We start from the raw sequence: 26,175 nt of genomic DNA on the forward strand, positions 1-26,175 counted from the left end.
TTCTGGGGAGGGGAAGGATGGAGGCTAAGCCACCAACCCTTTATCCACAGACAAGCACACCATCCGCTTCATCCCCCACGAGAATGGCGTCCACTCCATCGATGTCAAGTTCAATGGTGCCCACATCCCTGGAAGTCCCTTCAAGATCCGCGTTGGGGAGCAGAGCCAGGCTGGGGACCCAGGCTTGGTGTCAGCCTACGGTCCTGGGCTCGAGGGAGGCACTACCGGTGAGTGCCTGGAGCTGGGGAACAGGGTGACTTCTGGGGGTGCTTGGCCACTAGTCTGGTGCTGCTTTGCTCCAGAGGTAGGGGCCCTGCTTCCTAAGCCAGGAGTCCCCACAGAGGCTGTCCAGGGAGCTGGGGCCCAGTCCCTCTTGGGCCACAAGCCCTTCCTGCCCTCAGCCTTGCTACTTCTGGCCCCCAGGTGTGTCATCAGAGTTCATCGTGAACACCCTGAATGCCGGCTCGGGGGCCTTGTCTGTCACCATTGATGGCCCCTCCAAGGTGCAGCTGGACTGTCGGGAGTGTCCTGAGGGCCATGTGGTCACTTACACTCCCATGGCCCCTGGCAACTACCTCATTGCCATCAAGTACGGTGGCCCCCAGCACATCGTGGGCAGCCCCTTCAAGGCCAAGGTCACTGGTGAGTGCCGGTTTGGGGGAGGTCCACCCAGCCTGCAGCCCAGCCCAGCCTGGAGGGCTCCGGTGGCCACGCACATCCAGGCCATAGTCTGCCCCCAGACATCATGGTCAGTTTACCAGGCCTAGAGGTGGGCCTGGCTCTACACAGTACGCGTTCCGTGGAGTCAGGCATGATCATGTAAAAATCCCATTCTTCCTCTCCATCGTGGCCCCTCACTCCTTCAGCTCTGGCCTGCGCTGGCTCCTCAGGCTCTAGCACCACTTTCTTCCCTCCTGGCTTCCCATATTCCTCCGCTCCAAGAAGACACAGTCGGTATTGAGCAAGCTTCCCCTCTTGAGGCTGTCTGTAGGATGAGTTGGGTGGGTGTTCCTTTGTAAAGTGGCTCTTACCCTGTGAGTTAGCCTGAGTTCCCAGACAAAGCCTGCAAGGATGAGGGATGCAGCATCTGAGGCCCCAGCCCTAGGGTGGAGCACCAATTGGAGCTGGCAGCTCAGGCCCTGGCTGGGAATGGGGCTGTGCTCCTAGAGTGGCCCTTGGAGGAATTTGGGGGGGAGCCTCAAATGCAGGCAGTGAGTCCCACAGGGTGGCAGTGCTGGCCGAGGGTCCCCTGCCTGGGGAAGAACAGGAAGCCCTTCTGACTAGGTTTGTGCCTCCTCCACCCGCCCCTCAGGTCCGAGGCTGTCCGGAGGCCACAGCCTTCACGAAACATCCACGGTTCTGGTGGAGACTGTGACCAAGTCCTCCTCAAGCCGGGGCTCCAGCTACAGCTCCATCCCCAAGTTCTCCTCGGATGCCAGCAAGGTGGTGACTCGGGGCCCTGGGCTGTCCCAGGCCTTCGTGGGCCAGAAGAACTCCTTCACCGTGGACTGCAGCAAAGCAGGCAGGTGGCGGGGGGAGGGCGTCTCCCGGGGTGCGAGCAAGAAGCCATCAGGGAGCAGGGTGTGGGTCACAGTAGGGGACTCCCTGGTGTGAACCTGTCCCTCTGCCTCCCTCTCCAGGCACCAACATGATGATGGTGGGCGTGCATGGCCCCAAGACCCCCTGTGAGGAGGTGTACGTGAAGCACATGGGGAACCGGGTGTACAATGTCACCTACACTGTCAAGGAGAAAGGGGACTACATCCTCATTGTCAAGTGGGGTGACGAAAGTGTCCCTGGAAGCCCCTTCAAAGTCAAGGTCCCTTGAATCCCAAAAGTGCCTCCCCAGCCTCAGCCCCCACCTCCAGCCACACACACATTACACACACACACACACACACACACACACAAATGTGCCACACCCAGACACACGCACAGAATCAGACACTACAAACACCTGCCTTGGGGGTGAAGTGAAGGCCCAGCCTCCCCACCCCACCGCGCCCCAGGGGTTGGAGGACCTTGTCTGTGTCAGGACAGTGTCCCTCCCTGGGAATGTGACATGAGGGGAGACTGGAGCCAGGCTCAGGGGCAGAGGCTGGGACACAAGGGGCTGACGAGTGGGCTGCGAGGCCAGGGAAGCCCTGAGTTTTCTGGCGGGGCTGAGCAGTGGGGGAGCATTGTGTTGTGGGTGTCTGTGTGTGAGGTCACCCTCAAACTGCACTGCCGGCCAGATACCCTCCTGCCCCTGAGGACTTGCTCTGGTCTCTCTGGTGGCTACAACCCCAGAGTTTTAAGGACTTGGAAAGGAAAGCACAATCAGAGAAGAAAACAGCCCCTGAACCAGCAGGAGTGGCCTGGCACATGGACTGGCCCAAGCGATGTGCACTCCACCCAAGCCAGGCTCCCAGGGGGCCTGATTTCTCTCTCACTGTCTCTTTTTTTAAAATGGTTGCACGGCTCTGCCCCATGGGGGGCCTTTTTTACACACTGCGAGGCCCAGCTTTCTAGGGGACTTTTGCACATGTCATGCAGCTCAGCTGGGAGCTGCTTAGGTGGAAAACTCCAAATAAAGTGCGGCTGTCGCAGAGGCTTGGCTGTTCCTTGGGGGTGTGCTCTGTGTGGCTGGCTGCCCTCTGGCCTGCCACACGAAAAACCGGGCCCTGGGGAGGCAGAGGCGGCCTGGCTGTTCCCTGGAAGATTGACCCAGGTCGAGGGAAAGGTCCTGGGGCAGAAGTGAGGTCTGGGATGTTGGCAGAGTGCTTGAAAGAACCGGGGGTGGGGGCTTGGGGATGTGGGAAGGGGTCCCAGCGGGAGGGTTCGTGGACAGTACAGGGTGTGGATACTGTGTTCTACAGTACTTCCCCAGGACCCCTGGGAGGCCAGTTTCAGTTCAGCCTGACCTCAAGGATGTTTTTCAAATTAAGACTTTAAAACAGTGAGCACTGACTCAAACAGGAATATTCCTCAACCAGCAGGCAGGCAGAACCACCTGCAGACTCAGCACCTTCCCCCTAGTCAGTTCCTGAATCAACTTGGCGTGTTTCATGCCCCTTTCCAGCACTAAGCTTGCACAGCCCTCCCTCCTGAACTCCTGCACCAGCCCTGCCCTGGCCAGCTCCCTCCAACCTCCCCTCCATGCTGCAGCTTGGCGGGGGGGTCACTTTAAAGACAGTATATGCCCCTCTCTGGTTTAGGGCCATCTGTGACTCCCTCCTGCTCCAGAGTAAAGTCTCCTCTTCCTGACAAGGTCTCCAAGTCCCCCCAGGTTCAGACAGCAGCCTCCCCAGCCATATGAGTTGGGCAGCAAGCCCACTCTCCATTGTACCCTCCACCTCCAACCCCCCTTCATTACCTCTAGGTAACTGGGCACCCATGCCGTAATTTGGGCCCTTGCCCGGAAACACCCTTGCCTCCCCACCCTCTTCATCTTCCTGGCCAACAGGAAGTTTTCCTGGACCCCTCCCTACCCCTCCTGGATCAGTGCCCCCAGCTCCCAAACTGCCCTGGGACACATCTCTAGTTGCAGTTACGACCGTGAGCTGTGGCCATGTATCCACGGCTCCCCACCAGATGGAGCTCCCTGGCCCTGGGTGTGAATGAGTGAGTGAATGGGTATGAATGAATAAATGAGCAGCTGAGTAGCTGCAGCAGGGAAAAGAAGTCTTTCATTCAACTGATCCCACAATCTAGACCCACCTGGGCATTTCAGCACATGGTGGTGGGCTTGGCAGAAAAACCCACGAGGCCCCAACTCCTAATCCCTGACCTCCCCACCTCTCTCACCAGGCTCTGTGCTTCCTCCCTCTTCCCTCACACCCTCCCACACACCCATCCTCACTCTCTGCCCCCCTCACCCTCACCCTCACCCTCACCCTCACCCCTAGATGTGCTAATTTCCCCCTCAGCTTCGGCTGCCTCCACCTGTGTCTGGCTGGTAAGCTCACAGACCTCCAGCCTGCCTGCTTCCAGCCAGCCACAGTGTGGCCCTGGGTGCTGAGCCTTACAGGCCCTTCCTCATTAATCCTCATAACAGCCCTATGAGGTGGGGCTACTACCATCTGAAGAAACCAAGGCCCTGGGAATTTCAGTGATGAGTCTGAAACCGTACCTTTAAGTAGTGGGGCACAGATTGAAACCCAGGTGTGCCCGAATCCCAAGCTTATCACACATACAATCGCTAGACCAGACCACGGGCACGTCTCAAGCACTCCAAACTCACAAACCCCATGCCAGACACCGGGAGTGCTGGTTTGTTAAAAGGGAGGAGGAAAGAGTGACTCCTTCCCCTTCAGCCTGCTCATCTTACAGAGGTCACTTTCTTGGCAATGTTACTCCCATCCATGTGCTGCACAGGCCAGAAACCTGGAAATCACCCAGGTCTCTCTCTCTACCTCACTCCCCAAACACATCCACTCTGAAACCAGTTTTGTCCTAAATATCTAAATATCTCTCGGCTCTACCTACTTCTCTGCGTTTCCCATTATCACCACCTGAGTCCTGGCCACCATTATCTCTCACAATGGCCTCCCAATTTGGTTTCTCCTCCCTCAGTTTCGCCTCTGCACACAGCACAGTCACAGTGAGTGACAGCTCTAAAACGTAAGTTTGGCGATAGCATTCTCTTACTTGAAATCCCTCAGCAGCTTCAGGACAACTGTCCTCAGGATAACTTCCAGATTTTTTTTTTTTTTTTTTTTTTTTAAACAGAGTCTCACTCTGTCACCTAGGCTGGAGTGCAGTGGCGCCATCTCAGCTCACCGCAACCTCCCTTGCCCGGGTTCAAGCAATTGTCCTGCCTCAGCCTCCCGAGTAGCTGGGACTACAGGCACACACCACCTCACTGGGCTAATTTTTTTTGTATTTTTAGTGGAGACAGGATTTCACCATGTTGGCCAGACTGGTCTCAAACTCCTGACTTCAGGTGATCTACCCGCCTCAGCCTCCCAAAGTGCTGGGATTACAGGCGTGAGCCACCACGCCCAGCCTGCAGATCCTTTTTTTTTTTTTCTTTAGACAGGGTCTCGCTCTGCTGCGCAGGTTTAAGTGCAGTGCCGTGATCATAGCTCACTGTAACCTTGAACTCCTGAGCAAGCCCTGCTGCCTCAGCCTCTCGAGTACCTGGAACTATAAGTGTGCACCACCACACCTGGCTAATTTTTTTTTTTTTTTTGAGACAGAGTCTCGCTCTGTCACCCAGGCTGGAGTGCAATGGCACAATCTCGGCTCACTGCAACCTCCGCTGCCCGGGTTGAAGCAATTCTCCTGCCTCAGCCTCTCGAGTAGCTGGGACTACAGGCGCCCACAACCACGCCCGGCTAATTTTTTGTATTTTTAGTAGAGACGGGTTTTCGCCATGTTGGCCAGGCTGGTCTCAAACTCCTGACCTCAGGTGATCCACCTGCCTCAGCCTTCCAAAGTGCTGGGATTACAGGCATGGCGTGAGCCACCATGCCTGGCCTTACCAATTATTTAACTTTCCTTGAAGGCCCTACGCTCTCTAGTCAGTACGCCTTTGCACATGCTGTTCCTCTGCCTAGAACACCGTCTTGTCCTCACTTCTATCCCCTTCATCCTGCAGGTCCTTCAGGTCTCAGCTTAGATCTGAAGCAAGCTTCTTGGGGAAGGGTTCTTTGGACGCCCCCTCTCTCCATGGGTTAGTTACCATGGATGTGTGCTTCCATATACTTTTCACATTCTAACCATTAACACACAGCTTTGTAGTCGCCTGTTCCCTTGACTTTCCACCTCACTAGGCAGTATCATCATTAACTTTTGCATTCCTTTAACTGAACAAACGTGTGTTACTTGTTAACTATGTGTCATAGTTACACACATACATACACGATAAAGACCCAGACCCTGCCCTTGAGATGAGTAACTGCGTCTCTTCTCTGGGGTCTCGGCGTCTAACAGCGTCAGGTCCAAAGCGCTTGTTGAACGAATGAACCAAGGAACGAGTGAATGAACGAATGAATGCCCGCGAAGGACGTGGTGCCGCGCGGTCTTCTGGGAATCGTAGTCCCCTGGTTCGGGCCTGTCTTTACGACGCAGGCGTATTCACATGGAGGCCTGTTGCTGTTAATGCGCATGTCCCGGAATGCGGCTGGGAGGACTGCGCATGCTCGAAGGGTGGGAGTTGAGGCCGACGGGGCGCCGTACGGCGGAGGCGGGGTTTCAGTGGCTTCTGGTGCTCTAGGGTGAGCTCTGCCCGGCTGCAGGGATGGCGGGGAGGGGTAAGCTCATCGCAGTGATCGGAGACGAGGACACGGTGACTGGTTTCCTGCTGGGCGGCATAGGGGAGCTTAACAAGAACCGCCATCCCAATTTCCTGGTGGTGGAGAAGGATACAACCATCAATGAGATCGAAGACACTTTCCGGTACGGTACCGCGCGAGGCCTGAACGGGCCCTTCTGCTGCTCGGTGGAGTGCGGGGCGAGGCTGGAGGCTGTCCGGACGTGGGTGAGGGGACGATCCTGAAAGTCCTTCCGCCCTTCCGGAGCGGAGGCCTCCGCGCCCCAAGTTCCCGTTTGGGGCTCGGTGGGACAGAAGCTGTATCAGGTCCACGAGCCCCCCACCTCACATGATCGTGTGTCATGAAAGAAGGGGAACAGAGCTCGTGACAGCCTAGACAGTGGGCTTGGACTTTGTTCTGCTTTCTCCTCCTTTAGAGGCTCACCATCGTCCCGTAAGGCAGGGATGATTTTTGTCCTACTCACAGGTGAGAAAACTAAAGCTCGGAGAGGGTAAGGCACACACTAAAGTTACGAGTCGGCAGAGGCAGAGCTAGAATTTGAACCCAATCCCAACCCTTTCTGCCTCCGGTAAGCCAGGTGCACACTCTTTGCAGGTCTCCTCAGGCGGCCTCGGAATTTCCTTGTAGTCTTGAGCACAGTAGGCAGAAATGTCGGGACTGTGAGAGCCTTCTGCTAAGACCTTGCACTCAAGCCCTCACTGCCTGCCTTAGGTCAGAGTGTGGGTGCAGGCATGCTTTTAATCCACCAGGGGTCCTGGTGACTGGAATTAAGGATACCAGCCTCCTATTTTATTCGTCACCCCTTCTCCAGGGCCCCTGTACCAAGTCTCAGGAATAAACCACTCACCTGTTTCCCCCAAACAGTCCAGCCCAGGGCTGCTGGCTGAGACTGGTTCCTGCTGCCTGGTGTATTAGGTAGTCCCTGACCTGGGAGGCTGTTATCTGCCGATCTCTAAGCTGTCTGGTAAAGTGACCCAAGTTATCATGGGAGAAGGACAAATTTTACTTCAAGAATTTTTTATGTTTCCAACCAAAAGGGACCTCAGAGATCAAATCTAACCCAGTGACTGGCAGGGGGTGGGTGCTCAGTAAGTAATTTTTAATCAGTAAATAAACGAATGAGTCTGGGTGCAGTGGCTCACGCCTGTAATCCCAACAGTTTTGGAGGCCGAGGCGGGTGGATCACCTGAGCTCGGGAGTTTGAGACTAGCCTGACCAATATGGTGAAACCCCATTTCTACTAAAAATACAAAAATTAGCCAGGCGTGGTGGCGGGTGCCTGTAATCCCAACAAATCAGGAGGCTGAGGAAGGAGAATTGCTTGAACCTGGGAGGCGGAGACTGCAGTGAGCCGAGATCCACCACTGCACTCCAGCCTGGGCGACAGAGGGAGACCCTGTCTCAAAAAAGTAAAAATAAAATAAACAAATGAATGGGTGGGTGACCACGGGAGAGAAGGAGCATAAGGCCAGGTTCTTTTTGTGCAGAAAGTGTGATTCCTTCATCAAGGTGTCCTCTTCCTAGCTTGTGATCTTGGTTCATGCCAAACTTTCCCTCTGACCCCTCCACCACCCTCATCAGCATAGACCTTGAGGCCTTCAGTGGTCTCATCAGCCCTATTTTTAAATAATTTGTTTTCTTTTTAAAAGTTAATGTGTCTTTTTTTTTTTTTTTTTTTTTTTTCTGAGACAGGGTCTCACTCCTGTCACCCAGGCTGGATTGCAGTGGCGTGATCGCAGCTCACTGCGGCCTCGACTTCCCAGGCTCAAGTGATTCTCCCACCTCAGCTTCCTAAATAGCTGGGACTACAGCTTCCCAAGTAGCTGGCACATGCCGCCACATCCAGCCATTTTTTTGTGTGTGTATATATATAGATAGATAGATAGATCTGCCACATCCAGCCATTTTTGTGTGTGTGTATATATAGATAGAGAGAGAGAGAGAGAGAGAGGGGGAGATGGGGGTCTCACTATGGCCCATTCTGGTCTCAAACTCCTGGGTTCAAGCGATCCACCTGCCTCGGCCTCCCAAAGTGCTGGGATTACAGGCGTGAGCCATCACAGCTGGCCTTCAGTATCTGCACATAAAAAGGGATCTGCATACATATAATCTTATCCTTCCCCTTTCTGACACATCACTGCATATTGAATACACCAGTGTGCACCCTAATCAATCTTCATTACCAGTTCACTTGGAAGCCTTCCGGGCAGTGTTGTAGAAGCCAACCCTAATCAGCGTGACCCTCCGCTTTGGGATGAAATTGATTCTAGGTAGGGTTGACAGAGGGTTGAGCGTGGCAGCCTTTCCTCTTGTCCTCTGTGCCCTCTGGGTCATGCTCATTCCCCTCCACAGCCCAGCCCAACAACTCGGAGAGGGCTGCCTGGGTAGGAGAGACGACAGCCCCCAGAGCTGTCCTGGACTCCCTTCTCATCTCTCCCCACAGGCAATTTCTAAACCGAGATGACATTGGCATCATCCTCATCAACCAGTACATCGCAGAGATGGTGCGGCATGCCCTGGATGCCCACCAGCAGTCCATCCCCGCTGTCCTGGAGATCCCCTCCAAGGAGCACCCATATGACGCCGCCAAGGACTCCATCCTGCGCAGGGCCAGGGGCATGTTCACTGCCGAAGACCTGCGCTAGGGGACTCCTCATAGCCCTCAGCCCTTCCCTCGTTTCCAGGCCTCTCCCCAGGCTTGCCATCAGCCTTCTTTACTTTTTGAGCCTCTGATTTCCAATTCCCTGCCCCTTCCCACTCCATTAAGAGGCTAGGTGAGGCGCTTCTAGGTTGCTGGGGCTCTGCTGTTAAAATCAAAGCTGGTTAAGGAACAGGAAGCCTGACCATCTCCCTCCACTACCTCTTCCCTGTGCTGTTACACAGTGTCATTGTTGATGTTAAATTAAAGTCATATTCTTGCTTCTCTCCAGACGGGTTGGGTGCTGGAAAGGACATGTGTGGGGTGAGGCCATGGGGCAGATTCGGTTGGCAAGGATGGAAAAGGTGCTGCCAAAGACAGGCATAGAAGAGCTGGCCCAGGAGGATTGTGCCGGGAGGCAGAACTCAAGGACTGGTCCTTGGATCAGAGAAGACCAGCTCTGGTCTGGGGAGGAATGGAAGGAGGCTTGAGCTCAGCTCCTGCCTCCCCCACCTTGCTCGGCATTGGGCTGGGAAGGGGGCCAGACCCAAAGGACAGAAGCAGAAAGCACACGAAACCTGGGAGCCTGTGATGCCAGATCCCGCGTGGGCCCTGCGGGAGTTTTGGGGAGCAGGGCTCTTAACCAGTGGGCCCTGGCCTCAGGCTGCCTCAGGAAGCCAGGCTCATGCTGGGGGCATGGCAAGTAGAACCCTGGCCCTGTGTGAGGTGAGGCATGGTTGCCAGGTGACTGTGCCTGGGCAGCCACTCGCCGTCAGAAGCACTCTGCTTGCTGTGCTCACCCCTCAGCTGTGGCCACCCTGGTGCCACTCCTTCCCTGGCCGCCATGTCACGGCAGCTCAACATAGACACATTACGGCAGAACTTCTGGAAGGAGGAATATCTGAGGGAAAAGATGTTGCACTGTGAATGGTACCGCAAGTATGGGTTGATGGTGAAGGCCAAGCAGAAGGCTAAGGCTGCAGCCCGCCTGCCCCTCAGACTGCCCACCCTGCACCCCAAAGCCCCACTCTCACCCCCATCCGCCCCCAAGTCAGCCCCTTCCAAGGTGCCCAGCCCTGTCCCAGAGGCGCCTTTTCAGTCGGAAATGTACCCGGTACCACCTGTCACCCGAGCCCTGCTGTATGAAGGCATCTCCCACGACTTCCAGGGGCGCTACCGCTACCTCAACACTCGAAAACTGGACATGCCAGAGACGCGATACCTCTTCCCCGTCACCACCAGCTTCACATATGGCTGGCAGCTGGGTGAGCCCAACCTCTTGGAAATCACCTCAAAAACAGAGCACTAGCCATGTGCTAGGGAGTGGGCATCCTGGTGAAGGGTCCAGACCATAAACAGAGCAAGGAGATGGCCAAGAAGTGTCGACACGTTCCACAGAACTAGGGAGTGGTGGTGGGCAGGGAGGCAGCGGCCATGTGCTGCTATTTATTGGATTGTCAGGAAAGGCCTTTCTGAGGACCCGAGGCTGAGAGCCAGATGATAAGGATGGGTTTGGATTTTATTTGTTGTGCAGGGAAGCTGATGGAGGGTTCTAAGCAGATTTCAAGAGTGACACTGATGAACCTTTTAAAAAGTCACCCTGACCTGTATGTAGGCAGTGGCTTTTTCAGGGGAAATGGTAGAATCTGGCACATGAGTTGGGCATCTGTTTTGTTACCCTGTGGTAGTGGCCTGAGGGATCAGCAATAGAGCTGAAATCAATTCAGGATGTTTTGGGGGAAGACTCGGTGGAACTCACCCGTGGATAGAATGTGAGAATAAGGGGAAGAGAGATCAATCACCCAGGTGTTTAGCTAAAGCTGCAGTGACAGGGAAGACTGGGAGAGGTCAGGGCTGGAGCGTGCATGAACAGGTCCTATTTAGCCATGTGTGTTTGGCTATGTTATGCTTGAAGTGTCTATAGGGTGGCTGTGTCTATAAGTCTGGATTGAAGTCAGAGCTGAAGATGCAAATTCAGAGGTCATTTGAATATAGGTGCTTTTTTTTTTTCTTTTTCTTTTTGAAACAGTCTCACTCTGTCACCCAGGCTGGAATGCAGTGGCACGATCTTGGCTCACTGCAACCTCTGCCTCCCAGGTTCAAGAGATTCTTCTGCCTCAGCCTCCCGAGTAGCTGGGACTACAGGTGTGTGTCACCACGCCCAGCTAATTTTTGTTTTTTTAGTACAGACAGGGTTTCACCATATTGGCCAGGCTGGTCTCGAACTGCTGACCTCATAATCTGCCTGTCTCAGCCTCCCAAAGTGCTGGGATTACAGGCATGAGCCACCGCCCAGCCTATAGGTGCTATTTAAATCCATGAGATCTCCTAGGGAGCTCAAGTTGCTGGAATCTGATAGGAGTGGGGGCAGGAGGGCTGAGCCAGAGGGGGTAGGGGATGGCATTGGCAGGAAGCCCGTCCATCTCGGCTGAGTCTTTTTTCTGTGAGGTTGAGTCAAGGCCATCAGCGGGGAGGGAGCTGAGCTGAGGCAGTGGAGTAACTAGAGATGAAGAGGAAAGGTGTGGAACAGGCATGTGCCAGGCAGGGCTGCTGGGTGATGTTGCTGCACATCCCATTGCTGTCTGAGCTCATGAATGTCAGGTGAGACTCCTCAGCCCTGTGCCCTTCTCCAGCTGCTTGAGTGTCTTGCAGAAAAGGTGGATGGTTGGGGATTGACTCAGTTGAGATTTTGCCCCCAAACATCCCTTTCCCCCAGGCCCCTAAAGGGGAAGTCAGGGAAATAACTTCCTAACAAAAGCAGGAGGCGAGCCCTAGAAGGAGGGAGCAGGAGGCCGAAGGAAATCTCATCTCTCCACAGTCTGTCCCTGTGACAAGCAGGCTAGGGTGGCCCCCCTCCCTGCAGGTAGAGGATCCTGAAGCTAGGGTAATGATGGCAGATGGCAGATGGCTGCTGTATCCTGGCATCCAGCCAGCTCCCAGTATTTGCCCATAGCTCCCATTCCTCCAAAGCACTTTCTATTTCTTCCCACAAAGTGGCTACTCCACTGACGGATTCCTATGGCTGTGCAGACAGACAGGGCTCCCATGCTCTGCGTGTCCCTCCCTCAGGAACCCATGCTTGGCCTCTAACATCTTTTCCCAGGCCCCCCAGTGAAGCAAGAACTGGTCTCCTGCAAGATGTGCCGCATTGAGTCATTCTTCCGCAAGAACGGGGCCTTCGCACTGCTTGATCCCCGAGACCTGGCCCTCTGACCGTGGGCCAGGTGTGGGCTTAGGGGAGGGAAGAAGAAATAACAGGTCTCCTGGTGGGGCAAAGCTGCTGTGTGTGTCTGTGCCCCTCTGCTCTCCCTGTCCCTGAGGTTGCATTCAGGCCTTTCTGAAACTATCTGACCTGCAAGTTGCCCTCTTGCTTTTTCCGTAACCCTCATCTCTTTAATCATCCCTTTGAGGACCCAGCAATGACCAGAGGGGGCTGGGAAGGGCGAGCACTACTTCGCAGGCACGGGATCCTCAGCACCAGGGGAACACAGTAGTTCCAGGAAGTTCTGGGTGTTCCTGGGGAGAGAGCGGCTTGTCATCTCGGAGGCCAGGGAAAGGGGCTTCCTGCCACCGCCACACCCCTCCTTGCCCGCCCCTCACCTGGCCCCGAGGGCCCGCAGCCGCTCGGTCCTCTCCCGATGCATTTGCTCCAGCTGCTCCCGCAGGGCGCGCCGCCGCCCAGCCGCGTCCTCCTAGCGGTGCAGAGCGCTGAGCGTCCGCGGCTCAGTGGGGCGGGCGGGGCAGCACCTGGCACACCTGCCCCTCGCGCCCCGCCGAGTCACTGCCGGAGTGCAGTGCGCTCACTTCAAAGGGACGCGGGCGCGCCAAGCTCGGCCCCGCGCAGGCTCCTTGTGGCCCCACCGCCTTCTAGGGGTCTTGCCTGTGGCGGGAGTTGAGCCGGACTGGGCGGGAGCCCCACGGGGTGAACCCGGCAGTGGCGGTTCCTGGCGATGTGGAGGCGTTCCAGGACCTGCAGAGGCGGCAGTCAGCGTCCGGCCGCCCCTCGGTGCCCCGCCCGCTCCAGGCAGGCCCCGATCCCGGCGTGGGGACACACCCGGAGCCGCTGCTGCTCACGGTCCCGCCGGCGGCGCCGCCGCCTGGCCGCGCTGTGCAGCTCCAGCAGCCGCTACAGAGCCGTCACCTGCTGCGCCGCGCTTAAGCCCGCAGGCGCCTTGGCGGTGCTTAGGGGCGCCGGCCACGCGGCCTTCAAGGCCTTGGGACGCTCAGGGCCGCCCCCCTCCCCCCCGACCCCGGAGGGCACCCGGAAGCCAAGCCTGGCCCACCTCCTGCTCCCCCGGAGCGGGGCCCACTCCAGGGCCCTGCAGCCCGTGCGGATCGCGCTCCAGGCCTGGGGGCCCCGGAGAGCCCCGAGGAGCCCCTGCTGCCCGGATACCTCGGCGCGCAGGGTCGCTGGCATCCCGGCTCCGGCTCCGCGACCTGGGAGCCGCCGCCGGGCCGGGGGCTTCGGGCCGGTAAGCGCAGCCCACGCCCCCTCCCGGGCGGCCCCCAGCTTTGCCACCGCCGGTGCCGACCTTTGTGTCTCGCCTTTGATCATGCTCTGCGTCAGCGTGGTAGTCCTTCTCCGGAGGTTTGGGCTCTCCCTGCCCACAGGCTTTGGAGTCGTCTGTGCTTTCAGGGACCCGCAGGAGTCCCTCGGATGGCTATGGGGGCCGCCTTCCTCTGGGGGCTGCACAGTGGCCTCTCCGTGAGCCACCTCCCAGGCTTGTGAAATGTTGCCTTCCCAAGACCTCTGACTCTGAGGAGCATCTTTGATCTCGCCCCAGGAGGCCTCCGCTCTCTTACGCTGAGGGGTCTCTGCTTTCTGATCCTGAGGGTCCTCCTCTCTCAGACTCAGGGGTGTCCATCCTTGGTGGTCTTTGAAGTTCTGCTGTCTCTTGCCCCAGGTGCGGGTCCGAGCCCAGCCCTTCAAGGGCATCTTGGGAAGGCAGGTTTTGGGAGCGCAGGTCCCCCGGCCCAGGGGTCCCGGGAGTGAGCTTTCTTTCCTGGGTCTCAGGCTCTGCCTCACTCCTCTCTTCCCTCTGGGCCAGGTCCTGGAAAGGAAAAGCACTTTGGGCCCAGGTTTGAGAGGGAACCTGGAGAACCCAGGGGCCAGCCCTTGCCTGATTCCTGAATTTGTTAAAGCCATTTTATGTAGTGTGGAAGGTGCTTCACTGAAGAGCCTCCCCCTCACCCCAGCAGCCTCCTCCCGGGCAGACCCACCCCTGCCATCCCCAACCTGAGACCCTTGACCTTTTCACCTTGCACTCTGAGCTACCTGGCACCCCAAAGCTCCTCCTGGTAGTGGGGTTGAGCTCTTGTAAGGAGCCTGAGGCAAAGACCAGTATTGGGAGCTCATGTCCCAGCCCCTCATGCACAGTTCACCTAGACTAGAGCCAGGAAGTTTAGAGAGTCCCAGTGCATGGCTAGGGGTGCCCTGAGGGCGCTGTCTGAACCTCAGGCTGTCACAGTTCATCAATCAGCCAGCCATGCACCTGTTTGTCAGGTGTGCCTGCCAACAGCCCGCCCCATCTTTCTCATCCTCCCAGCCAAGGCAGACCACTCCAGAGGGACCTGCACAGCCCCTTCCTCAAGACCACCACAGGAGGCCTGGGAGTGAGAAGGCTCACGGTGCTGGGTGCCTGGGTTCCTCAGCACCGGCCACTCCCACTTTGCCCTGGTGTGCCCATCAGGCCCAGAGAAGAAACCCGCTCTGGGTGTCTTACTTTTTACTCTTATTCAGAAAAACCTTCCTTAGCCTTTTCTTTGTTTCTGACAGCAAAATCAAAGGAAATTCAAGATGAAATTTTAGGCCAGAGCCTGGCCTAAAAACTGCAAGTGTTCATAATTAACAAAAGAAATCTAAAAAAAGAGATGATGTGTTGCCGCTCCCCTGCAGCTGTGGAGGAAGGAGAGCTGTTCTGCATCCATAAAACCAGTTAAAAGGGGTTTCATAAGGTCTGAAATTGAGAACTTTCCCAAGAATACTGCATCTTGTTCTCTTGTGCAATATACAGACGTGTGAATATTCCTAACAGTAACCAAATGGGTGCATTCTCTGTGAAAACACATCTTTCAAAGAGTTTTTTTAAACAAAGGAGTCTCCTGGGCCCTTAGAAATAATTGCCACAAACTGCAAAAACAATCTCCAACCTCCGACTTCTGTAATTCTCATCTGTTGTCTTACTAGAAAATTTATTTCTCTGGTAATAATGTTATAATTGATATCCCTGTCTTCTGAAGACGTAAAATACTTGTAAAAACTTCTCTGTCCATCAGAAAATAATTATTGGCACTTTTCTTCTCTCTCATGTGCATGATGGAACAATAAAAAGCTTATGGCTTTGCTAGATCTATTATTTAACAAACAATTTGAGAGTCTGTTTCATTTAAATTAATAGGCTCAAGGCTCACAGTATCCATTCCACTGCCTGTTTATTGTCATGCTATTTCTAGCCTGTGATCTAAAGACAAGCACCTGGTCTCCTTGTTCTCTGTATATCTCCATTGCCCAGCTGAAGGGTGGCAAACAGGTGGCCTGTGCCTGGCTGAAGGGTGGCAAATAGGTGGCCTGGAGTTGGTATTCTGTTCCCTCATCCCTGGGCAGCCAGTGATGCTCATTCCTGAACTTTCTCCCCTGAACCCCAGTTTAGCATCAGAATCCTACTGGACACAGTGCCTAAGACAGCTGGTACCAACCAGGTGGAATTGGCACATCAAATAAAACCTACTTGCCATCACTGGGTGTCCCGGCCTTCCCATCAGGAAGTGTGAGATGACGAATGAGTGAAGAATGAAGTCCTGCGACCTGGGGAGAGGACTTTCCTGCCTCATCCCAATCCAGTCTGGCTGCCCCAGCCCCAGGGGCCCCCTGCCCTCCTGGCTGTCTGATGACGTACCGCGTGTGGGCTCTGCAGGTCCTCCAGGGCTCTCCCACCCTTGGTCTGCACCACTCATGGTTTCACCCAGATCTGGGGCTGATGATAGGTCTCCTGCCTGCCCCCTACAGGAGTTCAAGGGCTACCTCTGATGCACCTCTCTGGGCCCACGGGCTCTGGAATGGGAGGGAGTCTGCCTGCCAGTCTCCCGAGACCCCCACCCCAGCATCCAAACACTTGAGTCCCGGGTGGCCGCCCCCAGTACCCTCCCTCCTCCCCCATCACCAGATCCTGGGAGCTGGAGTTTGGAGGTTAACCTTTCCAAGGGCTGTGGGGCAACCATGGGTGCAACTAAGAGCCCAGGAGGCGTAATGAGGGACACCGGGCAGGACTGCAGAAGGTGACAGGGAAAGAGCCCAGTTCACAGAGGGAAAGGCAGGATTCCCCGGGGAGACTCATCCCTCCAGGAGCTGATGGTTCTGGCTCAGGGAGTCCCTGTCCTGGGGTAGAGAATGCAGCCTAGAATTTTGGAAGGTTTGGGGGCACCCTAGTCCACAGGGCTCCATCCCCCAGTGTGGCAGCCAGCCTCTAAAATGGCCCCTAAATGATCCCTGCCTCCTGGAATTCATGCACTCTGTGACCCCCGCTTCCCCTCCACGTAAAGGAGCTTGGAAACGGATCCCTCCTGCCCAGTTGAGCCTCAGATGAGACCACAGTTCTTTCCAGCGATATCGGCTGAACCCTTCCTAAGTTGCACCACGAAAACCCCTCTTGCTACAGTGGAGAGTGCCTTGGCCCAGAGAGGGCTACTAACCTGCCCAAAGTAACTCAGACAGCTGGTGGCTGAGCCAGGACTGGGACCCACATTCCCAATTCCCAGCTCTGTTCTGGGCCCAGTCACCACAGCACCCCCCTCCTGGAGGCTCAGCCCAGCTGCAGCCCTGGAGGGAGGGGCCAGCGGCTGGGGCTCTCAGCCCCTGTGTCTCAGGCGCACACTGGGCATCAGTGCCTTTGCTCTCTGGGGCCCTGCCAGGCTACTTTCCTCCCACGCTGCGGTAACATGGAAAGGCTTCCAGATATCACCACACAGGTGATTTGACCAAGACAGTCGTTAACTGTGGAATGAGAATAATGGCCTGCCTGGAAAGAGCAGGCCCTGTGTGCCAGGCATAGCCCATGAGTCCACTCTTCCTCCCGACAACCCTTAGAGAAAGATCTCTTCTTGTGGGCGTTTTCTTTTTTTTTTTCTTTTTTCTTTTTTTTGGCCAGGGGGCTTGGGGGAAACGGAGTTTGGTTCTTGTTGCCCACATTGGAGTACAATGGTGCGATCTCGGCTCACTGCAACCTTCACCTCCCAGGTTCAAGTGATTCTGCTGCCTCAGCCTCCTGAGTAGCTGGGATTACAGGTACAGGCATGTGCCGTCACACCTGGCTAATTTTTGTATTTTTAGTAGAGACTGGGTTTCTCCATGTTGGTCAGGCTGGTCTCGAACTCCCGACCTCAGGTGATCCACCCACCTTGGCCTCCCAAAGTGCTGGGATTACAGGCGTGAGCCACCACGCCCGGCCTTGTGGGCATTTTCTAGCTGAGGAAAGGTAAACTCAGAGCCCACGGGGGTGGTCAGCGTGGAGATTCAAACCCAGCCCTGTCTCCAAAACCCTGCCCCTTCCGCTTGCCCTCACCACAGCAGGGCCCCAGTGTTCCCAGAACCTCTGTCCCCACCGTGCCCCCTCACCCACTCACCGGCTGCTCAGGGTCCCCACCTGTGCTACCACCTGGCTGACAGCGCTGGCTCCATGCTTGCTGGGCCTGGACCCTCGGACCGAAAAACTGGGCCTGGGGTGGCCAGAAGAGGCCCAGCTCCACACCAGTCAGCAGTTCCAAGTCCCACAGGAGCTGCAGGAAGATGGGGTGCCAGGGCGTGACGGGGCACCCACCCTGGCCTCAGCCACACCCCCAGCCAGCCCTTACCTGCTCCTGGGCCCGCCAGCTCCACTCCATCTGCAGCAGCACAGGGGGCAGCTCCAGCCCTGGGGGATACCCGCGGCCCTCTTGCACCTGGAGGGGCAAGGTGGTGTCAGGTCCCCGCCTGTCTCCTTCCTTCTGAGGCAGTGCCCCTCCCTCACTTGCCAAAGTGCAGCCCTGAGCTGGCCTGGGCTTGCAGGGCACCAGAAGAGATACTGGTACAAAGCCAAGGCCTGTCTGGGGCTGCAGGGGAGCCCTGAGGCCCCTGGGGTGGCTGCCTGCACCATGCGGAGCCTGGAGGGAAATGGAGGACAGGAAACCAAGAGCCAGGAGCAAGGAAGGACAAAGGCTCTGACCTCAATAATGCAGGGCCTGACACCTGAGCCCTGGCTGGACCGCGGCCAAGCCTCATAGACTCTGACCTGTCTCTGAGATGGCTTTTATGGCCCTGTATACAAGTGGCAGCGTGGAGTGAGCAGTGTGACCCCGAGAGAGGGAGGTATACGCATATGCTTGTTTACAGCCCCCAGTGAGCATTTGTTTGACATACACTGTACAAGCATACATATGCACATCAACCGCACAGCTGCATTATTTGGGCACACAATATGCCCAATATGGGTAGCAACAGCAGCTGCTACCAACAGTTTAGCTTGTGCGGGAATGAAGACGCTTCGTACATATAAACCTTTCTTGCAGCAACTCTATGAAGCAGGCTCTATTATTATCCCCACTTTATAGGCAAGAAGACTGACTCAGAAAGCAACTTCTCCTAGGCCAAGTGTGGTGCTTCACATCTGCAGTTCCACCACTTTGGGATGATGATGTGGGAGGACGGCTTGAGCCCAGGAATTTGAGACCAGCCTGGGTGACATAGCAAGACCCCACCTCTTAAAAAAAAAAAAAAAAGTTAGCCAGGAGTGGTAGCACGCGCCTGTAGTCACAGCTACTTGGGAGGCTGAGATGGGAGGATTGATTGAGGCTGGGAAGTCAAGGCTGCAGTAAGCTGTGATCGCGCCACTGTATTCCAGCCTGAGTGACAGAGCAAGATCCTGTCTCTTAAAAAAAAAAAAAAAAGGAATAGCTTGTCTTAACATGTGGCAGCATTTTTTTCATCTGGAGATGGATGGATGTGATACCCTCTGGGAAGACATGGTCCCGGGAGCCCAGGCCGTCCATCAGCAAGAGGCGAGTGGTAAGAGGCCCTGCCCCAGCGAGCACTGCCCACGTGCTTATCCATGCTGTCCACCTAGGAAGTGCTGTCCATGCGTCACTGTTCATTCCCCAACACATACCAGATGTTTGTTACTATCATCCTCATCTCACAAATGAATAGACGGGTCATTTAAGTTATCTAATCAGGAGACGGGCTGAGTGCAGGAGCTCTGCCATCTTTACATCCTGCCCTGTCGTGAGCAGATTTGCCTGCTGGCTACTTTGTCCCCATTCTGTGAGAGAACGGAGCAGACCCTCCTCTTGGCCAGAAGAGAAAACAGCCTCAATGAAAGAGCAATCAGGCTGAGTGGCCTCCAATTCAACCTGGCGCTCTTTTGCGTCCTTGCCTGAGCACAAAGCCCTTCACTCCCTGTTGGAATAGCAGGGAGCAATGAGGATGGAGTCCCCTGACCTCATGACCAAGGTCCCTAAAACACCAAGGTCACAGAGCTGGTAGGCAGCAAAGAAAACTTGAATTCTGGACTTTTTCTATCTCAAAACCCATGTTCCCTCCCTACAGTGACGTCTTTACACGCTGCCAGTGTCTACTGCCCATATGTCTGCCCAGGGTGGGTGTGGCTGTGAAGGCAGGCAGGTATGCATTGCACGTGCTTATCTGGGTTTCTGAGAGATGTGTGTTTCTGTGTGTGTTTCTGTGTGCACACGCAGGTACATGTCCACACTGCATTGCGGTCTATTGCTTCTGTTTCTCACCCCAGGCATAGGGTCCCCGTGTCACTAGCTCTCAGAGTGGCCCAGAAGGTGCCTGCACACTCAGTATCCCCAAGCCACAAGAAAGGGGGAGGCCATTCTCTGATGCAGCCCCTTCTCCGCGGTTCCTCAGCCCCTGCAGGATCCCACATGGATCCACAGAAGGTACCACATGGGGCCACGTGTCATGCCTGCTACACAGAATGAGCACAGGGCTAAGACCAGGGCACCAGGGTCCTCCTTCTACCCACTGCAGGGTTTCCCAGACAGCACCAGGGAGTGGCTGGGTGGGGCAGCCCAGGCATGCAGGTGCAAGGAGTAAGCATGGTGCTGTGATTCTGCGGCCACTGATCACTGGACCCCATGTTCCTGGCAGCCCAGCCTCTGTCCCAGCACCAGGAGGAAATACACACACACACACAAGGAAGCGTTTGGGCAGGCCTAGAGTTTACTGCTTGTGACTTAACATGGCGGGGGTCTTTGCAGGGCAGGGGCCCAGGCTCCAGTGTCCAGGCAGGGCATTCTCTCCACAGCCCTAACCAGGGTGGGAACTGCTCGCCAAGGGGAGACTCCTGGCCTGATGAACCCTGATCAGGCACTGTCCTGGCTCAGGGTGTCTCCTGGGGCTCCCGGCTGGGGCTGGGCCAAGCACCAAGTGGCTGGTCTCCAGTGAGCAGGACTTGGGGGCAGGCCTCGGGTGGGATGCAGTGGGCCTCGTGCTCCACCAGGCCTGCAGGGCACTGGCAGCCGGGCACGCAGGGCCTCACGCAGTGGGCTGCCAGCTCCCCCAGGGGGATATGCTGATTGAAGCAGGTGCGGGGACAGGGCGGGCCGCACTCATCAAACACGAAGCCACGCTCCAGGGGGCAGCCTACCACTGCAGGGGGAGTGGGAGGCGGGGTTACCAAGGCACCTGAAACTGCCCCAGTTGCTGTGCGTACCCCTGCGAGACTCGCCATATCCGGCCTGGTCCTGCCCCGAGCCCTCCGGGCTGCCCTTCTTCTCTGTGCTGAGCCTCCCCCAACCTGCAGTGGGCATCACCCCCTCACCACACAGCGTGGGGCCTCGCCAGGTAGGTGTCACTCCTGCCTGGCGACAGTGACTGGCATAGGCTTCCAGGGCATCACAGAGGCAGGCATCAGCGGAGGAGCCAGGGCCACAGGCACACAGGTCATACACACAGGCGGCAAAGAAGGGCTCCGGTGGCACCACAGCATGGCAGCGACTGAATGGGGAGGACTTCAGCACCCCACACCGGGCATTGGCCTCACGCCTGGCATGGTAACCTGCTGCCCGGCACGGATCCACCTCTCGGCCTGCAGAACAGGGCTGGCCAGGCCGCAGCCCCTCTGAGACCTGGGTGGGGAGAGCAGCCCCGACGTGACAGCACCACTGGCAGCTGGCCTCTGCATGCCGTGCTCTTCAAAGCACTTCCCACCCAGTCATTTGCTTTAGTCCCCAAAACCTCCCTAAAAGAACAGCAAATGAAATACCGTCTACCTTCTTTTTGTCCCCATTTTACAGATGGACAGACCAAGGCCAGAGTAGGTCAGCACTTGTCCAAGGTCACACAGCCAGTGAGTGGCAAAGCAAGGCTTGGGGGTTCAGGTAACAAGGCTTCTTTTTTTTTTTTTGAGACAGAGTTTTGCTCTTGTTGCCCAGGCTGGAGTGCAGTGGCACGATCTCAGCTCAGCACAACTTCCGCCTCCTGGGTTCAAGTGATTCTCCTGCCTCAGCCACCCGAGTAGCTGGGATTACAGGCATATGCACCACCAGGCTGGGCTAATTTTGTATTTTTAGTAGAGATGGGGTTTCTCCATGTTGGTCAGGCTGGTTTCGAACTCCCAACCTCAGGTGATCCACCCACCTCAGCATCCCAAAGTGCTGGGATTATAGGCATGAGCCACCCTGCCCGGCCAATGAGGCCTCTTTTGACAAGCCACCCTACCTCTCCAGCACCAAGACAGGCAAGAAGCCCCCACGGCTCCCTGAAAGCCCAAAAGCCTATCTTGTGTGACTTCGCCCCCCTTCCCTGATTTCCATGCCAGAGGGTTGCTCTGAGACTCATGCTCAGCTGAGTCTCCCCTAATCCCCATCCCCGGTTCCTGTGCCACTCACCTGCCAGCTATTCCCAAACGCAGCATCTGTGGGCAGGAGCAGCCCCTCAGGGCCCTGCAGATCATCCTGGGCAAAGCCATTGAAGTTCCCACAGAGCCCACAAGTCCGGCCCTGGTAGGAGCCAGGTACGCTCACCTCCACCTGGGACTGCCCATCCCACAGCACCTGTGTGGAGAGGCCTGGGACTGGGGAGCAGGGAAGGACAGGGGCCTTAAGAAGCCCACGGTCCATCATGGCCCCAGGCACTGTGTTCAGTGCGGCCAGTGCTGTAGGGGAGGAGAATGGACAGGTGGAGGCTCCCCTTGGAAGAAACACCACCCTGGCCAAGGCCAAGTGGATACATTCTGTGCCAGCCCTGGGCAAAGACAGATGACAGGAGGAGCTGCCCACAGCTCCCACATGAGGGCACCTTCTCCTGCTGCCATCCCTGAACTGGGCCCCACGTAAAATGCAACCCCCTTCCAGGGATTCACTTTCTCATGGGCGTTCGGGCCTTGCAGAGGACAAAGCACAATTAGGGTCCGGATTAGAAGTGTACACCCTTATTCTATGAATTTACGAGTTGTGTTTCCTGCTGGGGGCAGGGGGCAAATTACTCTTCCACATGAGAGTTGGAAGGAACCTGAGACACCCCCCCAGGAGACTTCAGCTGACATCCTCCCCACTGCCACTGACCCTTCCCATTCCCCACTTTACAGACGAGAAATCTGTGGCCCAGAGGAGGCTGGTGGTGGCTTAAGAGGCTGAGCCGAGATTAGAAATCAGGCTCAGAACTCCGAACTCCTCTGACTGCCTGGGGAGATCTCTGGCCCTGATCCACCTCCCCTCACACCCCTGCACCCCACTCCTTGCCTTTTTTGGCTAGGAGGTAGCTGGCATCCCCACCCCCTCTACAGATACAGAGGCCTAAACAGGACTGAAGCTCCCAGCAGGCAGCCCACCCAGACTCGCCCTGGAGCCGCACCTGGAGCCCGGGCTGGGCGTGCAGGATCACAGTGTGTCCTCGCAGCTCCACATACAGCAGCGGCTCCCGCAGGAAGGGCAAGGCCACCGGGTGCCCATCCACCTGGAGGATAAAGGAGGTGGGAGGAGGGGTGATGTCGAGGCACATGGGTGGACAGCACAGGATCCACCTTCCTCCACTCCTCGGCTTTGCTCACCGTGACTGCCCCGTCCTGCAGCAGCTGCACGGCCACGTCTCCCAGCAGCACCGCCACCTCCTGGGTCCAGGCCACACCGCTCCGGCCCCGGTCATCATTGGTCACGTGCACACTGTGGGCAGGAAAGTCCCAGGTGCCAATGGTCAGCAGGGCTGGGTGTAGGGGTTGGGGAGGAGAGAGACAGGGGATGCACACCTGAAGTCCCCGCCGTGGCAGTCCTTGGCCAGCACATAGCTGCAACTGCCCTGGAAGTGCAGCAGGCGGCCGTCGAAGGTGCGGTAATGGGGGTCTCCGAAGGCCATGCAGGAAGCGGGCCGAGGCAGGCAGCGGGGGCAACAGCTGCCAGGACTCAGGGCAGGGGCCTTGTCCTGCACTCAGCCCCAGACACTGTCAGACACACCGCCCTCCCCGCCATGCCTCTCGCAGACCCTCCCAGAAAACCAAGCATCTCCCGGAGTCTCCAGGGATCTCCAGGACTCTGGCTCCCAGGCTCCCTGTGAGCGAGGTCAGGGCACCACTTCGTGGTTGCACTGGGAACAGCACTGTCCCCAGCTCCCAGCTGGCTGCAGGAGCCCAGCCTCCCTCTCTGATGCCTGGTCACACCAGGATGGCGGTACCATGTGCCCCCACCCTGATCCTCCCCACCACTTTAGATTGAGGCACTCACGGGGCCACACGAGAGTGGTGAGCAGCGCTGGCTCTGGCAATGCACGGTGCCCGCCATGCAGGAGCAGCTGGTGCAGGTGTCCACAGTCCAGCGCTCTCCAGAGGCCACCTCACGGCCCTGGTGCACGCAGGACTGGGTGGGAGCTGAAGGGATAGGAGCTGGGAGGGTCAGCTGCTCCTCCCACATGCCCAGAAGGTCTGGCTTACCCCTCCCCCATCACCCTGGCTGTGCACCTTGGCATCGCTCACAGCAGCTGTCAGCCTGGGGCACCTTCGCCCAGCCATGGGGGCAGGAGAGGGCCTGGCACTCCTCGAGGTGGCACTCCACATGGCCCCGCTGAGGACAGACATCATTGTTCTGGGGTTTTCTGCAGGGCCGGAGTCCCCGGCCTCATGCTTCTGGGGGCCTCTGGGCATGGACTTCTGCCTGCCCCTCCCACAACACACTCTTCACAGTTCAAGTGGGGAATGAAATCCAGCCTTCGGCTCCATTCCCCCGGCGCAGGGATGCCCCTGCCCCTTAAAGACCCCATATCTGCTGGTGGAGTGTTGGACACTCCTCCCTTTATCCATCTGCGAGATCCTCCACCCTCCCAGGCCCACCCCAGCTCACATGGCAGGTGCAGGCGATGCACGCATTGCTGGGGTCCCGCCAGCTCTCTCCATCTGCCACTCTCCGGCCCTCGGCCTCCACCACACATTCTGAGGAGGGAGACATGGGATGGGCAGGCACTGTCCCTCCAGCTGTATCCTCCCTCCTTGGAGCTTACCCAGCATTTCACGGCAGGAAAGCACCCACTCCATGTCCCTACCACCCTGATGGTGTTGATTTCTTCAGCCAGTATCCACAGGGCCTATTAGACATCAGGCCTCGCATCAGAGCTCAGGATGTCTCTAGGGTCCTAGGAGCCCAAAGGGCCAGAGGCTGGAACCCCACTCTGGGCCAGCTGCCTGCTCAGCAGTGCAATGCCCTCTTCATGGGCCTGGGGATCCCGAGCCCCCTGACAGGCATCAGGCCAGACCTTGAGAATCTAGGCTTCATCCCAGCTTCCCCCTGCCTCATGGGTCTCTTCTCCACCTCAAGAACAGACCCCCTCCATTTCTAGAAAAGAATGAACCCTGCATTCTGTTCTAGAAACCGAGTACAAACCCTGGGCTGCCCGCTTGGCCCATGAATGCCTCCCCTTCCTGTGTTCCCCCTGGGCTCCTCTGAGGGTGGAGGCCAAGGCTGGGCACTTACCCCGGCATACGGGGCAGCAGCTCCCAGGGGGGGTGTGGCGCTCTGAGAGGGGACAGCTGAGCTCAGGACAAGCCTGGTGGATGCAGAGCCATGTCAGGTCCTGCCCATGTGAACACAAGAGGTAGAGAATGGCAGATCTTAGGGAGCTGGCGGAGGAGTAAGGCATAGGCAGGATGTGACAGTCAGGACAAGTGGGCAAATGTCAGGGCGAGTGGAGAGCCCTGGAGCTGCTGCGGGAGAGGAGTGGCAGCCACAGCCCACAGAGAAGGAAGAAGAGGGGCTCTGTGAGTCCCCAAGGCAGGAGGGCTCACCTGGCACTGGCACATGTAGCAGGGGTCTGGTGGGGCTAGCTCAGATCCCAGCAGGCCCTCTGAACAGTTACTCAAGGCCTCTGTGAAGACAAGAATCCAGAGTGGGGGACAGAAAGAGGGGCACAGGGCTGGAAATCCCAGCTGTCCCCATGCACTGTGTCCCCAGGTTTCTAACTCGAACTCCTGAGCATACCCATATCCCAGCACCTTGACTCCAGGGAGGATAAGTCCTCTTTCTCTTCAATTCAGTCGAGTTTACACGTTTTAAAAGAAACTTTGCTAGGCTATTATTTGGGGCCGGGTGGGGGTGCAAGGTGACTGGAAACAGACCAACCATGGCTTCCTTAGCCTGAGGTCACTAAAAATGGCCAGTCTGCGGCCTGCTCTCCCTCCCGCTATCTGTAATACAGTGTGGCTACAACAGCGCAGGGAAGCACACAGCCAGGCATCCCGGGTTCGAATCCTGATGCCAGCACTCAGTGCCTGTACTTATTAGGTTAGATTAATCCACCTCTCTGAGCCTCAGTTTCTTAATCTGTAAAAAGAGATTAATAATACTTCCCTCACTGGGTAACTATGAAAATGAAGCGAGAGACTTTATTAAGAGCACCAAGTACAGTCTGTGGCATGGAACAGGTGCTTAATCAATGTTAGTCTTCTTCCCTTCCCCTGAAGCACCCCCTAGCAAGTGTTGATCAGAGCAGCCCTCCCTGATGGATGCCAGGGATGACCGCACAGCATTACGAACGTATTTAATACCACAAACTGTACACTTAAAAATGGTTAGGATTGTACATTTTAGTGTCTTACCACCATAAAAAACAAACAAACAAACAAAAAACAGAAAAGTCGGCGAGGTGGCTCACACCTGTAATCCAGCTCTTTCGAAGGCTGAGGCGGGTGGATCACCTGAGGTCAGGAGTTCGAGACCAGCCTGGCCAACATGTTAAAACCCCATCTCTACTAAAAATACAAAAATTAGCCAGGCTTGGTGGCGCATGCCTATAATCCCAGCTAC

General features: G+C 56.6%; 4 protein-coding genes across 8 annotated transcripts in view; 3 read left to right on the forward strand and 1 right to left on the reverse strand.

Annotated features, from left to right (window-relative positions):
• Positions 1-2,588, forward strand: part of LOC101142657 (filamin-C) — a 29,002-nt gene extending 26,414 nt beyond the window's left edge. For 2 of the 4 annotated variants that reach the window (XM_055392222.2, XM_055392223.2), the window contains 4 exons: positions 51-227; positions 424-642; positions 1,313-1,526; positions 1,641-2,588. In XM_055392222.2, the coding sequence (XP_055248197.1) occupies positions 51-227; positions 424-642; positions 1,313-1,526; positions 1,641-1,689 (659 nt within the window). In that variant the 3' untranslated portion in view covers positions 1,690-2,588. The remainder of the gene's footprint in view (positions 1-50; positions 228-423; positions 643-1,312; positions 1,527-1,640) is intronic. The other 2 variants (XM_019031088.3, XM_019031090.3) reach the window with 1 other exon arrangement.
• A 3,435-nt stretch (positions 2,589-6,023) lies between these two features.
• ATP6V1F (ATPase H+ transporting V1 subunit F) lies at positions 6,024-9,182 on the forward strand. Its single transcript, XM_004046185.5, has 2 exons — positions 6,024-6,381; positions 8,701-9,182. Exons 1-2 carry the CDS (start codon positions 6,224-6,226, stop codon positions 8,900-8,902), a joined length of 360 nt encoding a protein of 119 aa, XP_004046233.1. The 5' UTR covers positions 6,024-6,223; the 3' UTR covers positions 8,903-9,182.
• Positions 9,183-9,267: 85 nt separating this feature from the next.
• On the forward strand, positions 9,268-12,710 carry SPMIP1 (sperm microtubule inner protein 1). 2 transcript variants are annotated; one of them, XR_008681270.2, is made up of 2 exons: positions 9,268-11,496; positions 11,999-12,137. XR_008681270.2 is itself a non-coding variant. In XM_019031092.4 (2 exons), the coding sequence occupies exons 1-2, from the start codon at positions 9,740-9,742 to the stop codon at positions 12,106-12,108; spliced, it is 531 nt and encodes a 176-aa protein (XP_018886637.1). In that variant the 5' UTR covers positions 9,268-9,739; the 3' UTR covers positions 12,109-12,710. The 2 variants fall into 2 exon arrangements, 1 of the variants encoding a protein (XP_018886637.1); XM_019031092.4 differs by having other exon boundaries at positions 9,268-10,160; positions 11,999-12,710.
• A 7,381-nt stretch (positions 12,711-20,091) lies between these two features.
• KCP (kielin cysteine rich BMP regulator) overlaps positions 20,092-26,175 on the reverse strand; it is a 34,211-nt gene continuing 28,127 nt past the window's right edge. The window contains exons 30-40 of the mRNA XM_055392224.2: positions 25,158-25,237; positions 24,847-24,946; positions 24,220-24,308; positions 23,841-23,943; positions 23,608-23,750; positions 23,136-23,308; positions 22,941-23,052; positions 22,745-22,846; positions 21,781-21,945; positions 20,712-21,018; positions 20,092-20,539 (exon numbers count right to left, since the gene is read on the reverse strand). Coding sequence (XP_055248199.1) covers positions 20,271-20,539; positions 20,712-21,018; positions 21,781-21,945; positions 22,745-22,846; positions 22,941-23,052; positions 23,136-23,308; positions 23,608-23,750; positions 23,841-23,943; positions 24,220-24,308; positions 24,847-24,946; positions 25,158-25,237 — 1,643 coding nt within the window. The 3' untranslated portion in view covers positions 20,092-20,270. The remainder of the gene's footprint in view (positions 20,540-20,711; positions 21,019-21,780; positions 21,946-22,744; positions 22,847-22,940; positions 23,053-23,135; positions 23,309-23,607; positions 23,751-23,840; positions 23,944-24,219; positions 24,309-24,846; positions 24,947-25,157; positions 25,238-26,175) is intronic.

Source organism: Gorilla gorilla, chromosome 6 (assembly GCF_029281585.2).
Source record: "Gorilla gorilla gorilla isolate KB3781 chromosome 6, NHGRI_mGorGor1-v2.1_pri, whole genome shotgun sequence".
NCBI classification, from domain to species: Eukaryota; Metazoa; Chordata; class Mammalia; order Primates; family Hominidae; genus Gorilla; species Gorilla gorilla.